We start from the raw sequence: 14,275 nt of genomic DNA on the forward strand, positions 1-14,275 counted from the left end.
CCAGCAAATGGGCGATAGAAAACTGACTGCCTATGCCATTCCCAATATGTGCTGGCATGATGTCGGGGCATCATGAGTACGAGGAATTTTTTTTTCCTGATGCCTGTGATGTCGCCCCCCCACCACGATGCCGCCCCGGGCAACCGCCTGTGTCGCCCGTATCAAAAACCACTACAGCTCATGCTGGCCAGCTTGCTGTGGGATGGCATCCCAGTGTTTGCCACAAGTCGCCAGTGCAGTTGTATTGGCCAGTCTGGCACAAGCAGCACACCCAGTGTTCAATAGCACTGAGATCTGGACTGCAGGTCCGTTTTTCCATCCTCTCAACTCCACTTCAGGGTTCTGTGCTAAGACCACTTCTCTTTACATTACACATGCTTCCATTAGGCAGTATCATTAGAGAACATAGCATATGTTTTCATTGCTAGGTAGATGATACCCAGCTTTATCCATGAAGACAGACACCACACACACCAATTAGCTAGATTATAGGAATGTATTTAAAACATTAAGACCTGGATGACCTGGATTCAGATAAAACTGAGGTTATTGTGCTCTGCCCTAAAAATTTTGAAACATGGTTTCTAACCAGATACTTACTGTGAATGGCATTACCTTGGCCTCCAGTAACAGTGTAAAGAATCATTTTTAAATTAATCTTTTATGACCACAGTATGTTCTTCAGTGTGCATATTAAACAAATATGTTGGACTGTTTTCTTTTGATTGCACAATATGTCTTAAATTAGAAATATTTTGTATGAAAAAACTACTTCATGCATTTATTTCTTCCAGGCTGGACAATAATTCATTATTGTCAGGTTGTCTTAAAAACTCCCCAAAAAGCCTTCAGTTGATCGAAAATGCTGCAGCAAAAGTAATAATACATAAATAAAACTGAATTGAAATGAATTCAACTGACCACTGTAGTAGGGACCATGCTTACAGTTGCTGCGTATCATGCACCAATCAGGTACCTAATTGTCAGCACCTAGTGTAACAGTATACAGTAGAATCAGCTGCTCGGCATTGACAGAGAAGGTTTGGCAACTGTGCATTTTCCATTTTCATATGTGTTTTACTTACAAATGTGGCACAATTTAGGGGGAAATAAACAGGCTTTCCAACAATATAAGAAGAAGGATGGTTACAACAAAGATAACTGACCAAACACCAGGGCTGGTCTAGCATACCAGGCATTTTCCCGGTGGGCCATCGCACTTTTGGGCCGATGTGCCAGCCTGAAGGGCTGCTGCGCAGCAACCATACAAGCACTGATAGCAGCTCGTTGGTTCATTTTCATTACTGACAGTGGATTTCCCAATTAAATCTCTCAATATGACCGGCGCCTCCCCTACCTTTGCTGTTGTCTCACGTTTCTTGTAGAAAAAGTTTAGTGTGGAGGAAGTGGCAAACAAAAAAAAAAAAACAGGCCTCACAGTCACAGAAAGCTGCTGCTGCTAGCACCAAGCCATCCTGTTCGATCCTGGTGTTAATGTAATAGGGCTGCAGAAAAGCAGATGCCAATACAGATCACTGGTGCATCTCAGGTCCAACATAGAGACAGGCAACAGTCCACACTCTTACAAGATCTAACACTTATTTGTCTTTCCTCAACATTTTTCTTCTTTTTTGTGAGAATTCATTTATCATTTTTCTTTTTGTTTTGTTTTTTCGCCTGTTCTATCCAGCACTGTTTCAATCAGCATTATTGTCCGAAGGCCAAGAAAAAAGCCCATCAGATTGCTATAGTGGTCAATTTGACTGTCATAGTTTATTAGTTTATTAGTTATTTGAGATGTTCTGAGAGAGGTGGAGTCTAAGACCCCACTCTACACATAGACAAACAGGCACGTACTCAGATACAAACAAACATACATTCCCAAACTCATTTCACATATACTCAGCAGCTGGTGTCAGCACAGCCCCTCCCAAGAACCCTCAATGTCTACATGTATTTAAAATTGAGAGCACCAGCACCAGAGGTGAGGCAGAATAAACAGACCGTCTTTTGGACGCGGTTTAGTGTGCCCGTCCCCAAGGCCCAATATGTATGCGTCATGAGAGTGGAAGTAATGTGAGCCTCTAAGTGGTGGAATAAAATTGAGGCGCAGGTGGCCTGGAGAGGAAAAAGGATGAATGCCTCCCCTGCACCTCAGTGACGCACCTGTACCTCAAGGCCCTGCATGTGTGGTGGTGTGAAGGAGCGGGAGGAGAGATGCAATTGCGGATGGGGCGAAAAGGATTGGCAGTGGGGGCAAAGAACCCTATTCTTGGAGCCAGCTCCCCTGCTGACCCCCATGGGCATCCCTGTTCCCCGAAAGCCCCATAGAGCACAGGGCGGCCCACCTGTCCCCACCGCAGAGGACAAACAATGCCCACTCTACATTCAGTCAACTCTCAGACTACATAAGACAATAGACACCAAGGCTAGGTTTATCCTCCACCACTGCTAGATCCCTCCCAATTATAGAAGCAGCTTCTGCTTCAATCAATCAATCGATCAATTAAAACAGAATATTATGGATTTCAAAATCTTATTTGGTTTTCATATGTACCTATTTTCAATTATATCAACTTTAATAGCAGGAAATTAACTCTATACATATATTGGTGCTACCCCCCTATATTTGTAGTGGCCTACATTTGGCCACCCCTATGAAAAAATTCTGGAGGCACCAACTGTGGAGAAGTGAAGAAGAGATGGAGAAGGTGAAATTAATGTAGTAAGAAAATAGATGGAGAAACAATATTCTGAAGGGAGAGTATCACAGATTACCAACTTGTTTCAATCAATCAAATAAGATGAAATATATACATATATTACATATATTGCCGTCTGAACCAGAAATGCCAGGGCTTTTTTTGTCCCATTTCAGCTCTGCCAAACACAAATTTCCTTACATTTTATATATTTATTACGGGGGTCTTGAGGCAATTGTTGTGATTTTGCGGTATATGAATGAATAAACTTTAATATGTATACACAAACTCTTGTAGTAAAATGACAATTGGAGAATTTCTATTTGGGTGATCAGTAAATTTAAAGTAGTGATTAGCAAATAATATGAAAATCTGCAGTATTAGTATTTGATAATGAAAAGAAATTCCTTTTCTACTTCTACTTCTATTTCTACTTATCCACTGAAAAATTCACTTGTCCCTAACAGGTAAACAAGCTTCAGTATTAAGCCCTGTAGTGTTCTGTTAGTATTATTGTAACCTAACAGATATTTGGAGTCTTCCACTGGACTGTAAGTTAGGGCAGGCTGGGGAGCAGTTAAATAATGTAGTGATATCCAGATGCTGTAACAAATTATATTGTATAGACAAAAAGGATTAGCAGACCTTTGTATGCATATGACATGGTAGTAAATACATTAGAGCCTGCAATGTCTGCAAGTGACTAGCAGGCGTATATACAGCTTTAGGCATAAAGTTGTTGATTTACCGATATGGCAGTGGGTTACGGTGCATGTGATCACTCACTGAACTTCAGAGAGTGTGAACAAAAAACATTTAGGTTGTAGACCGCATACACACAATATTATCAGATGGTGTCGATATCAGAATTATATTGTTTCAAAGAACCTTTTTGTACAATAAATTTTTAAATTGGATATTTAAAATGGAGTGGTCCCACCGATGGTTACTTGAATTTTTGCCAATGCCCAGAGGAAATGCAGTACTGCAGTGAAACAGTACAAATCACAAATAAATTGTTGTCTACTTGTTATTGTTTTTTAAATTTTATTTTAATTTTGCGTTATTATATTTTCCTTGTTGACAGATTGTTGTTGTGAGAAACAGTGCTTTACTTCCTGTTCTCTTCCGCAGGGATGCCAGTTTGGTTTTTCATGAAGATTGCCCCAATCAGAAATGAGCAGGACAAAGTTGTCCTGTTTCTCTGCACTTTCAGTGACATCACTGCCTTCAAACAACCGATTGAGGATGAAGCTTCTAAAGGTGGGTTGGTTCCAAAGTGTGGGTAATCTTGACAGAGACAAAAGACAAACACAGAAAAGGCTGAAGGAACAGAATAGGAGCACACAGCTGGATTAACCTAAGGATATAAAAAACAGAAACTCAAAACTAAAGACTTGAAATAACAATATCAAAGGAAATTTTACCAGGTGTAGGGAAAAAATAAACATAGACATATAAACATTAGGAAATGGCTGACAGCTCAATTCCAACAATACATAATCTTCTTTCAAATAAATAAAACTCTAGAAAGAACCAAGTGTGCCAGAAGTGTAAAAGGGTCAAAAAGCTATTATCCTATAAGGATCACCTTAGCCTTCATTCGCATCCACTCAAAGTCATCCACTGAGCATAAATATTTACTATATTGAAGAAGAAAGATGTGTAAAAGTATTGTGAGCTTACTTGGGAAAAGTGACGAGACAGAAATCTCAAATATGAACAGGAATTCATAAATACTGATTTATCACCCTGTTTCAGAAAATCATTTCTTCTGTTGACATTTGGGCATTTATTGAAGAGGAACAATGCACAGAACTCTATCAGCCTCAGCTTTAGGTAAGGTAAATAAATAAAAAATGGCAGTGGTGCCACTATGGAAACTTTGGGGCATTACTGGAGATCGACAATTCATCTCTTCTTCCACAACATCGCAGGATGGAATACTGTCCTTACTCAATAGTACACTGTAGCTAACTTTCAGAGGAGTTGATTCTGTTAATCTGGACATAGTATTTTCAGTGTTTCCTTACTTATCCAAGCGACGTCTTCGGTTTTAGCTGAATGCAAGTTTCAGTTGCACTGTTACCGCACAGCAAGAAGGTCCTGAGTTCAATTCCACCATCAGGCCGGGGTCTTTCTGTGTGGAGTTTGTATGTCCTCCCCGTGTTTGCGTGGGTTCCCTCCGGGTACTCCGGCTTCCTCCCACCGTCCAAAGACATGCAGCTTGTGGGGATAGGTTAATTGGATAATCCAAATTGTCACTAGGTGTGAATGTGCGAGTGAAAGTGAGTGCGAATGGTTGTCTGTCCCTGTGTGTTGGCCCTGCGACAGACTGGCAACCTGTCCAGGTATTTTATTTATATTAGTTCTTTTTTTTAACTTGTAGTTCTAAATTGGAAGATTATTGTGATATTGAAATATAAAAATAAAATTATATTCTATTATTTTTTTCATCGCTCAAAATAAGCGTCACCCTCACGGAAGCCGGTGTACCCGCCGAAACGCCGTGCATTTATCGAGACTTATGGATCCACATTATGTCAGCAACTGTTCTCCACCGTGAACTATGTTAAAAACAAACACCGCTCACGCCTCACAGATGACAGCTTACAGTCTTGCGGGAAGATGAAAGTGACTTCGTACAGCCCCGATTTGCAGATGCTGTGCGCAGAGGTTCAGGAGCAGAAGTGCCATTGTAAACATATCACAGCAGACCCGACGATGTTTCCATGAACATGCTTTTCAGCATCTCTTTATTGACCACTTTTCACACACGGTTGCTGTACGCACACAGCCAGCTGTAGCTTTTCAGCTCACAGCCCGACACACAACAACACAACAGCAGAGATAGCGCAGACATAAAGGTGGCGAGGCGTGATTGTGGGTGCCGCTCAGGTTCGTCAGCCTCCCCTGCAGACCACGCCCTGCCACACACATTAACCAGGTAAAATACATATTTAGACAGAATTTTTAGGCAGCATAGTGCTTTTTTTCAAATTATTTTTTAAAAGTCAGGTCAAGGCTCCAAAAGCCCAAAGGAGATATAAGGGTGGCGGCTCACAACAGTTTTTGTTTGCTGGATCATTTTAGTTCAGCTGGGTGTCTTTCCTTTGGTTATATTTCTTTAAGAGTTCAAAATGTGTTAATTACATAAATAAAATGTAATTTTCTCTGTACTTCATGGATTTCATAAACAACTTAGTTGTTCACACAAAGCATAAAGGTAAAACACAGTATACACAGTGTTATCTTTATTTTAGATCTCAAAAAGTATTTGCAGCTCCCAGTGTTTTCTTTTATGTGGAAACCAGGTCCAAATGGCTCTTTGGGTGTTAAAGGTTGCTGACCCCCTAATCTATCACTACGGCCATTTCCCTCTGCTTCTCCACTACTACTATGTCTGTTTGGTTAGCCATCACCATTTTGTCTGTCTGTATCTGGAAGTCCCCAGGATCTTAGCGAGGTCATTCTCCACCACCCATTTTGACCTCAGGACTTCCAGGCCATATTCGGCACAGATGTTTCTGTACACTATGCCGGCCACTTGGTTATAGCGTTCCATGTATGGCCCTGCCTGCTAGCATCGTGCACCCTGCTGTTCTATGTGCTGGATTGTCTAAGTGGTATCTTTAAACAGCCTGCACCTGGGGTCTTGCCTGGTGTGATAGACCTCAGCCTCTATGGATCTTGTGCTCAGAGCTTGTTCTTGTGCTGCCATGATTAGGTGCCATGTGGTAAGAGAGCGAGAAAGAGTGGTGTAGCTGTGTATTACATGCTGACTAGAGGCAAGTCAGAAGGGTGGTGATCATTCATTGCAGTGATGAATCTGTTGAAAAACACATACAGCTCATTAGCTCTGTCCTCACCGCCACCAGCTCCTCTGCTGTTGAATGGCCCGAATCCAGTGATTGTCTTCCTGCTACTCCACACCTTTCTCCTGCTGTTCTGCTGGAGTTTCCAAACCAGCTTTCTCTTGTAATTGTCTTCAGCCTCTCTAATCTTGCCCTTCAATAACAAATGAACCATTCTGACCATTCATATACCTTGTACCTTCCTAGGGAAAGTCTCACCTCAGGTGATGTTACTATACTTTGGGTAATACGGTTTGCTGTCATGGAAAGCTATCCGTCTTCAACATTAAATGGTTGGAATATTTAAAATTGTTTAAAAAAGGAAAGAACCAAACCAACAAAACTAGCCTACTATGGCTAACTGGGTTAACCATTAGTTGCTTCAAAATCCAGCAGTGTTTTAGTCATTCATCATGTTTAATGTTAAGATAAGTTTTCAGTGTCTTGATGCTGTTGTGTTATCTCCTTGACAGGGTGGGGTAAATTTGCTCGTTTGACTCGTGCACTAACCAGCAGTCGAGGAGTTCTGCAGCAGCTTGCCCCAGCTGTCCATAAAGGAGAGAATGTTCATAAACATTCACGCCTGGCAGAGGTAACACCATTTCCCCTACAGTAAGGTCTTTTTTCTCCCTAATGAAAAAACAAACAAACAAACAAAACACTGGGAATGCGTACTGCAAGGGTTGAGGAGGTGATTCTGAGAATGTGTGCCAGGCACAGTAGCAGGAGGCCACACAAAGGACACACATTAATGCAGAAAAACAGACGGGGAACCCAGGAGTAAAAAGAGTTGTAGAAACATCTTTTGTCACACATCAGCCATGTATAGAAGATAGAAGATTATGAGCTCATTTTGTCAGTTTGCTGAAAAAATTATCTGAATTAAATTTGTAATAGTCACCATGCCAAAAATAGAGATAAATACATCTAAATAACAAGAAGAATTGTGCTAAGCTAAAAGGTTTGTTGCCCCAAAATAAGTTTTAAAAATACTTTATCATGTTTGTTGAACTTCTACTAAGTCAGGTACTTCTGGATAATTGCTGAATGTTATGTCTTAAAACTAAAGAAGAAGACGAGTGCAAACAAGATGTTCATCTACTAAAGAAACAGATTGAAGAGGACATGAAACAGAACCGGGCGTGTCCTGTGCACACTGTGGACCAGACAGTTCACACAGATGAGGAGAAGGCCATTAGGGAAGTAGTAGAAAATAGCAGCGGTCCCCAACCCCCGGGCCTCGGACCGGTACCGGTCCGTGAGTCGTTTGGTACCGGGCCGCGAGAGTTGAGGCTCAGGTGTGAAATGTGTGGTTTTCAGGGTTTTTATCGGTTTTCAGCGTTATTTTGTTATCGTTTTGATCATTAACTCGGTTTTCCTGGGTCTTTTCACGTGTGTTATGAATCAATCTTCTTTTTTCAGTACCGGTACTAGTTTTATTTTGTTGTATTTATCCGCGACACCTTAAAGGCCGGTCCATGAAAATATTGTCGGGCATAAACCGGTCCGTGGCGCAAAAAAGGTTGGAGACCGCTGCTCTATAGGACAGAAAATACTGTAAGATAGCTCAAATGTGCTGTTTAGCAAAGTATTTCAGTCTCAGGCTGGACAGTTTTAGGTAAAAACAAGTTGTACTATACTGCAACTCTTGTTCATATTATGGTAATATATTCTTTCTGCTTTTAAGCCCAGCCAACTCTTTTGTGTGTGTGTGTGTGTGTGTGTGTGTGTGTGTGTGTGTGTGTGTGTGTGTGTGTGTGTGTTTTGCAGGTTCTCCAGCTGGGTTCAGATATCTTGCCTCAGTACAAACAGGAAACCCCAAAGACACCACCACACATCATTCTCCACTACTGCCTTTTCAAGACCACGTGGGACTGGGTTATCCTCATCCTGACATTCTACACGGCTATCATGGTGCCCTACAACGTCTCGTTTAAGACCAAGCAGAACAATGTCACCTGGCTGGTGGTGGACAGCATTGTGGATGTCATCTTCCTCGTGGACATTGTCCTCAATTTCCACACTACGTTTGTTGGTCCAGCTGGAGAGGTTATCTCTGATCCCAAACTAATTCGCATGAACTATGTCAAAACCTGGTTTGTCATCGACCTCTTGTCCTGCTTGCCTTATGATGTTATCAACGCTTTTGAGAATGTGGATGAGGTTTGTGGGTTTTTTTTATTATAATTTATTTAAGATGAATGCTATGTTTTTACATCCTCTTTGTTCAGTCATGAGGTTGCCGTCATGATTGAACACTCTGTGTTTCTGTCACAGAGTCATCATTTAAAACTAATCAGTGTGTAGTACCTAAGACGAGCAGACTTAATAAGCTGTTCAGTGCAACTGAGTCTCTTGGAATTTGGGGATATTTTAGGGACATATGCTGATGATGTTTTAGATTGAAAATAACTACTGTGTTTAATTATCAATGAATCTATTATTCAGCTCCATTCAAATCCAAAGGCATTTGGTTGATTAAGACTTTCCATAATCATAACAGTATTAAATGATTATAAGTGATTTGTAGCCTTTAGCAATTCAAATCATATTTGTTGAGAAGTCAGATATAATGAGCTCTTGTTATGCAAATCTTTGAAACCAAAAAAATCTAATTGGCTGATTTATGTCATGTTTGGGTTTGACCAGCAAATAGAACTCTTTAGAATTTGAATATTTTTTGGGTTAAGACTGGAAGTATTTAGCCTAGTCTAATTTTTGATTGCAGGAGAAACTGGAGTTTCTAGAGAAGACACGAGAAAGCACAGTGTATACAAAGCAAGATGTAATGTATTATCTTTATAACAAGTTTCCTATGTTATGCACAGGCCCTTAAACTTCAGCTTGTACAATCAAAGCTCAAACATAGAGGTGGAAGTGTGATGATTTGGGTGTCCCTTGACTAAAAGAGATATGACAGACTTTTGCTGAGAAAATGCCTGTGGGAGCAGCTATATTTTGACTTTTCGTAGAACAGAGTGCCGGCTTCCAACTCATATTCTTTTATTTGTGTTTTCTTTCTGCATTAATGTGAGAGTGCAGCTACAATGGATTTTTCATCTCAGAGACTCACTTTATTTTTTACTTCATGTGTTTTTAAGTCTTTGCAAACTGGCCTGAATTTTAATTTACTCAAGCAGTTTGCTACGAATCCAATTCTACAGAGGACTTGGGCTTATTTAATGCATAGTAACTTCTCAACAGAAAACATACGTATAAAATGTAACAGTTATAAACTTCCAGTTTAACATAGGCTTACACACAGCTAACAAGTTGGTTACTCTCTTGAGACCTGCATATATGTGTCTTTCAGAAAGGCATCAATTTTAAATACTATAGTTTAAATAATCTTTGGTAATGAGGAACTAGTTTCTGTAACGCATCAAATTTCTGTGTGTCTATTTTTGATTTTTTGATAGCCAACTCTTCCTACACAGTCAGGAGTTGCACGTCCGAACTTGGCACATAAGTCCATTATAGACTCTGAAGACCATGTCACATATTATCTTGTCATTGTCCTTCATAAACTGTTCATGATGAGTCTGAGTATGCAGAGGGTCCCACTGCTGTGGAAGACATCATGCGTCATTCCTGTCATTACGTAGTTGACAATTGACAGGCAAGCGGGCTAGCAGTTCCAAGGAATTCCCATCCTTACTTCTTATTCCCTTTGGTGGATTGGGCATGCAACCTTTTTCCTGCTCAGAACCATGGCCCCTATATTGGAGGAGTTAATTCTAATTCTTCACACGACATTGTAGAGGCATGTCAACCAAGGCGGCCCTACATCATCCAGGGCCATCTGGAAGTCAGGGCCTATTTCATCCACCCCAGGGGCCCTGCCACCAAGAGTTAACAGCCTCAGTGACTTCAGCCCCACTGATAGGGAAGTCATCCCTGTCATTCCCATCCATATGGAAAAGAAATAGTAAAAACTATGATTTACTCATGAAAGTGGCCACTTTCTCATTACTTTCATATATTGTTTTAGTAAGTATCCAAAACATACAAGTTTCATTATATAATTTTTATATATGGAAAAGATATAACTTATATCTGTTTTCACTCTTGTATGCTTTTCATACAAGTTTCACACAAGACAGATACAAACTTTATAAGATTTATATACATCTTTTCCATATGGGCAAACTTACCGTCTGAAATTTTAGTTCCGGACATCAAATAATTTTCAAGATAATTTAGTTAAATCTGTGTATATTTGTCAGTTTCAAAACCTGGATCACTTGAATCTCAAATCATCAGGTTTTTTTTTTTTATATTTACTGCTCCACCATCTCTTAATTTTTATGGTCTAAAGTTTAAATACAGATATTTGGGTTAAAATATACTAAATGGCAAAAAAAATGCATATATACAGTACCAGTCAAAAGTTTGGACACACCTTCTTATTTAACGTTTTTTCTTTATTTTTACTACTTTCTACATTGTAGATACAAACTCAAGACATCAAATATATGAAGCAAGATGTATGAATTATGCAGCAAAGAAAAAGTTGATAGGAAACTCTAAATATGTCTTAGATTTTAAATTCCTCAAAGTATATTGATGCATTTTCTCATATTCTCAATCGTCCAGGTAAGTAAATCTCCAAAAGTTGATTCTGTTCATCTGGCTGTCTAAAATTTCCTCTGAAACCAATGTGCCATATGATTGCATTAGCAATAAATTTAATAACGCTCTATATTAACAGTTACACACTGTATAGAACAACTTTATAGAATTATATTTGTTCGCAGATGTTTGCAGCTATCAGCGAATAGTTATCAGCTATTTTGAAACAAAAAAAGACTTTTTATCCATAACAGCAAATGAACTGTACAACAGAAAATGTAAATGCTATTTATGGTCTCCTCACAACAATGATAACAAAAATAAACTGCGCAAATATGGCATGTTTGTTAATACAGAGACACACATGTTAATGTGATCTCTGGTCTCCCACTCAGAGACTCAGGTCTCCGAGTGTCCAGCATTCAGATGGCTACCTGAGGACTCATGTGAGAGAAAATCTGCTCACACAGAACCAAATTCATGCCTCTGCAATGTTCTGAAGACAGTTAAGCTTGTCAGGTAGTGATGTCCAGCAGGTGAAAATGCAGCTCCATGAACACGCACAGCTGTGGATTCCAGCTGCGTTCGTAGTTCTGCAAACTTTGACCCCCACAGAGTCGAGCTTTTCCTTCAAGCTTGGGTCCTCTATCAGAGGCCTGGGAGCTTGAGAGTCCAGCGCAGTATCTTAGTTGTTCCTAGGACTGCGCTTTTCTTGACAGAGATCTCCGATGTTGTTCCCGGGATCTGCTGGAGCCTCTCGCCTAGCTTGGGAGTCACCGCACCTAGTGCTCCGATTACCACAGGGATCACCGTTACCTTCACCCTCCACATCCTCTCGAGCTCTTCCCTGAGTCCTTGGTATTTCTCGAGCTTCTCGTGTTCCTTCTTCCTGACGTTGCTGTCATTCGTAACCGCTACATCGATCACTACGGCCGTCTTCTTCTGTTTGTCTACTACCACTATGTCTGGTTGGTTAGCCATCACCATTTTGTCCGTCTGTATCTGGAAGTCCCACAGGATCTTAGCTCGGTCATTCTCCACCACCCTTGGGAGCATCTCCCATTTTTACCTCGGGACTTCCAGGTTATTCTCGGCACAGATGTTCCTGTACACTATGCCGGCCACTTGGTTGATACAAGGATGATTTCTCTAACATTAGACATGCAGTGCAAAGATACTATTTTGTGTCAGAGGTTGGCTATAAGTATATTTTAAAAGACATAAGAAACACACCTTGTGCCTGTTAGAGAACTCGTTCCAGCTGTGAAAGCGGCCGTTATTGAAGAAACGTGTCCTGTGCAGTTCGCACGTGCTCCTAAAAATCAAGCTTTTGTTTTAGAAAAAAAAGAAAATAGTTTGAATATCCTATAAAATGTTAATATAAAACATTTAAAAATACAATAATAGTCTCGTTTTACTTACCGTTTATGATGTCCATGTCATAAAGAACGATCTTAGTGTTGATGATCGCAAGAAATGGCGTGCTCTGCAGCAGGTCCTGACGCGAAAATAGCGAGGGTCTCATGCTCTGAGGAATGCTTCATATAGGACCGAGTGTTTCCAAAAACAATAGATGGGGGGCCGATAAGTCTGGGGTTGATACACCGGCAGGGCATCACCTTGCTGTGCAAGTTTAAAACAATGAGGGTGGGGAACGCAGCTGCTGAGTTCCGGTGTAACTGGCCGAGATAGGCCTAAGGGTCCGCTGTTGCTGGCTACTTCAGAAAATAGGCGAGACCCTGCTCGACTGATACATCTGCCGGGCTTTTGCCTTCTCAAGGAGTTACAAAAGAACTCATACCGGCTACTTCAGACAATAGGCTGGGACCCTGCTCGACTGGTACACCTGTTGGCTTTTACCATTTCCTAAGGAATCACAACGATTAAATGATACCCCCGGCGGGCTTTTGCGTTCCTGAAAAATTTCAAACAATTAAGCAGCTGTTGAAAAGGCAGATGGGGCCCGTGCGACTGGTCTTAGAAGTATCACAGCATTGTTTATCACAAATTTGGTGTGATTAAAACACAATTAGTTTGAAAGAGCGATACTGACTGCTTCGGACAAAAGCCGAGATCCTGTGCAACGTGTTTTAGAACTACCACAATAGCGTTTATTTTCTAAAAGGGGCTGAATGTTATTTGCGACCATCTGCTGTGTTAAAAAAATTAGCAGCCTCTCTCTCCCTCTTGGTAGAGACAAAACACATACTTAACAATGTGGTGTACGCTGTACAGTGCAGCGAGGAATGCCCAGACCTCTACATTGGAGAGACCAAACAGCCACTTTTCAAGCGCATGGCACAGCATAGAAGAGCCACCTCCAAAGGACAAGACTTTCTGTCCATCTGCATCTTAAGGATAAAGGACACTCTTTCGAGGATGCCAATGTTCACATTTTGGACAGAGAGGACAGATGGTTTGAAAGAGGAGTGAAAGAAGCCATCTATGTCCACTGTGAGCGACCATCTTTGAACAGAAGCGGTGGTTTACGACACCAACTGTCTGACATCTATAATCCAGTTTTGAGTTCCCTCCCCAGACGCCTTAACGACCACTCACATCCTGGGCCATCTGACCTCAGGAATTCGCATGATAAGGTGGGGCCAGGTTTCACAATGACCTCACCCGAAACTCTGGCTGATTGTGACCCACACCCAGTTCCACACCTTGGCTCAGGCGATTAGAGGATCATTATTGGGTCCTTTTGTCCCTCTGTGGGGGGAAACTCCCACTAGGTTTAAATCTGGGACTCTCCACCATTTGACCTTAGAACTGAAGAAGCTTCTCGGATGAAGGTGAAACGTCTTCAAGTAACTTAAAGAAGTCCAGACGCTTTTCTTTCCAAGCTCCTTTGACTACGATGACCTGGATGACTGAGAACCTTCACAGACATATCCCATCTGGTGTACGTTTAGTTGAACCATCGTTTATTTTTCAACAGGACAATGACCCCAAACACACCTCCAGGATGGGTAAGGGCTATTTGACCAAGAAGGAGAGTGAGGGAGTGCTGCTCTAGATGGCCTGGCCTCCACAGTCACCTAAACTAAACCCAATCGAGATGCTTGGGATGAGATCGATTGAGGAGTGAAAACTATTTCAGGTGACTACATCATGAAGCTCAATGAGAGAATGCCAAGAGTGTGC

At 41.1% G+C, this 14,275-nt stretch overlaps 1 protein-coding gene across 1 annotated transcript in view; it reads left to right on the top strand.

Annotated features, from left to right (window-relative positions):
- LOC102784499 (voltage-gated delayed rectifier potassium channel KCNH1-like) overlaps window positions 1–14,275 on the top strand; it is a 74,233-nt gene that overhangs the window by 4,201 nt on the left and 55,757 nt on the right. The window contains exons 4-6 of the mRNA XM_087841415.1: window positions 3,837–3,965; window positions 7,030–7,148; window positions 8,327–8,719. Coding sequence (XP_087697541.1) covers window positions 3,837–3,965; window positions 7,030–7,148; window positions 8,327–8,719 — 641 coding nt within the window. The remainder of the gene's footprint in view (window positions 1–3,836; window positions 3,966–7,029; window positions 7,149–8,326; window positions 8,720–14,275) is intronic.

This window comes from Neolamprologus brichardi, chromosome 6, assembly GCF_056152115.1.
Source record: "Neolamprologus brichardi isolate AB-2024 chromosome 6, ASM5615211v1, whole genome shotgun sequence".
Taxonomy (NCBI): Eukaryota; Metazoa; Chordata; class Actinopteri; order Cichliformes; family Cichlidae; genus Neolamprologus; species Neolamprologus brichardi.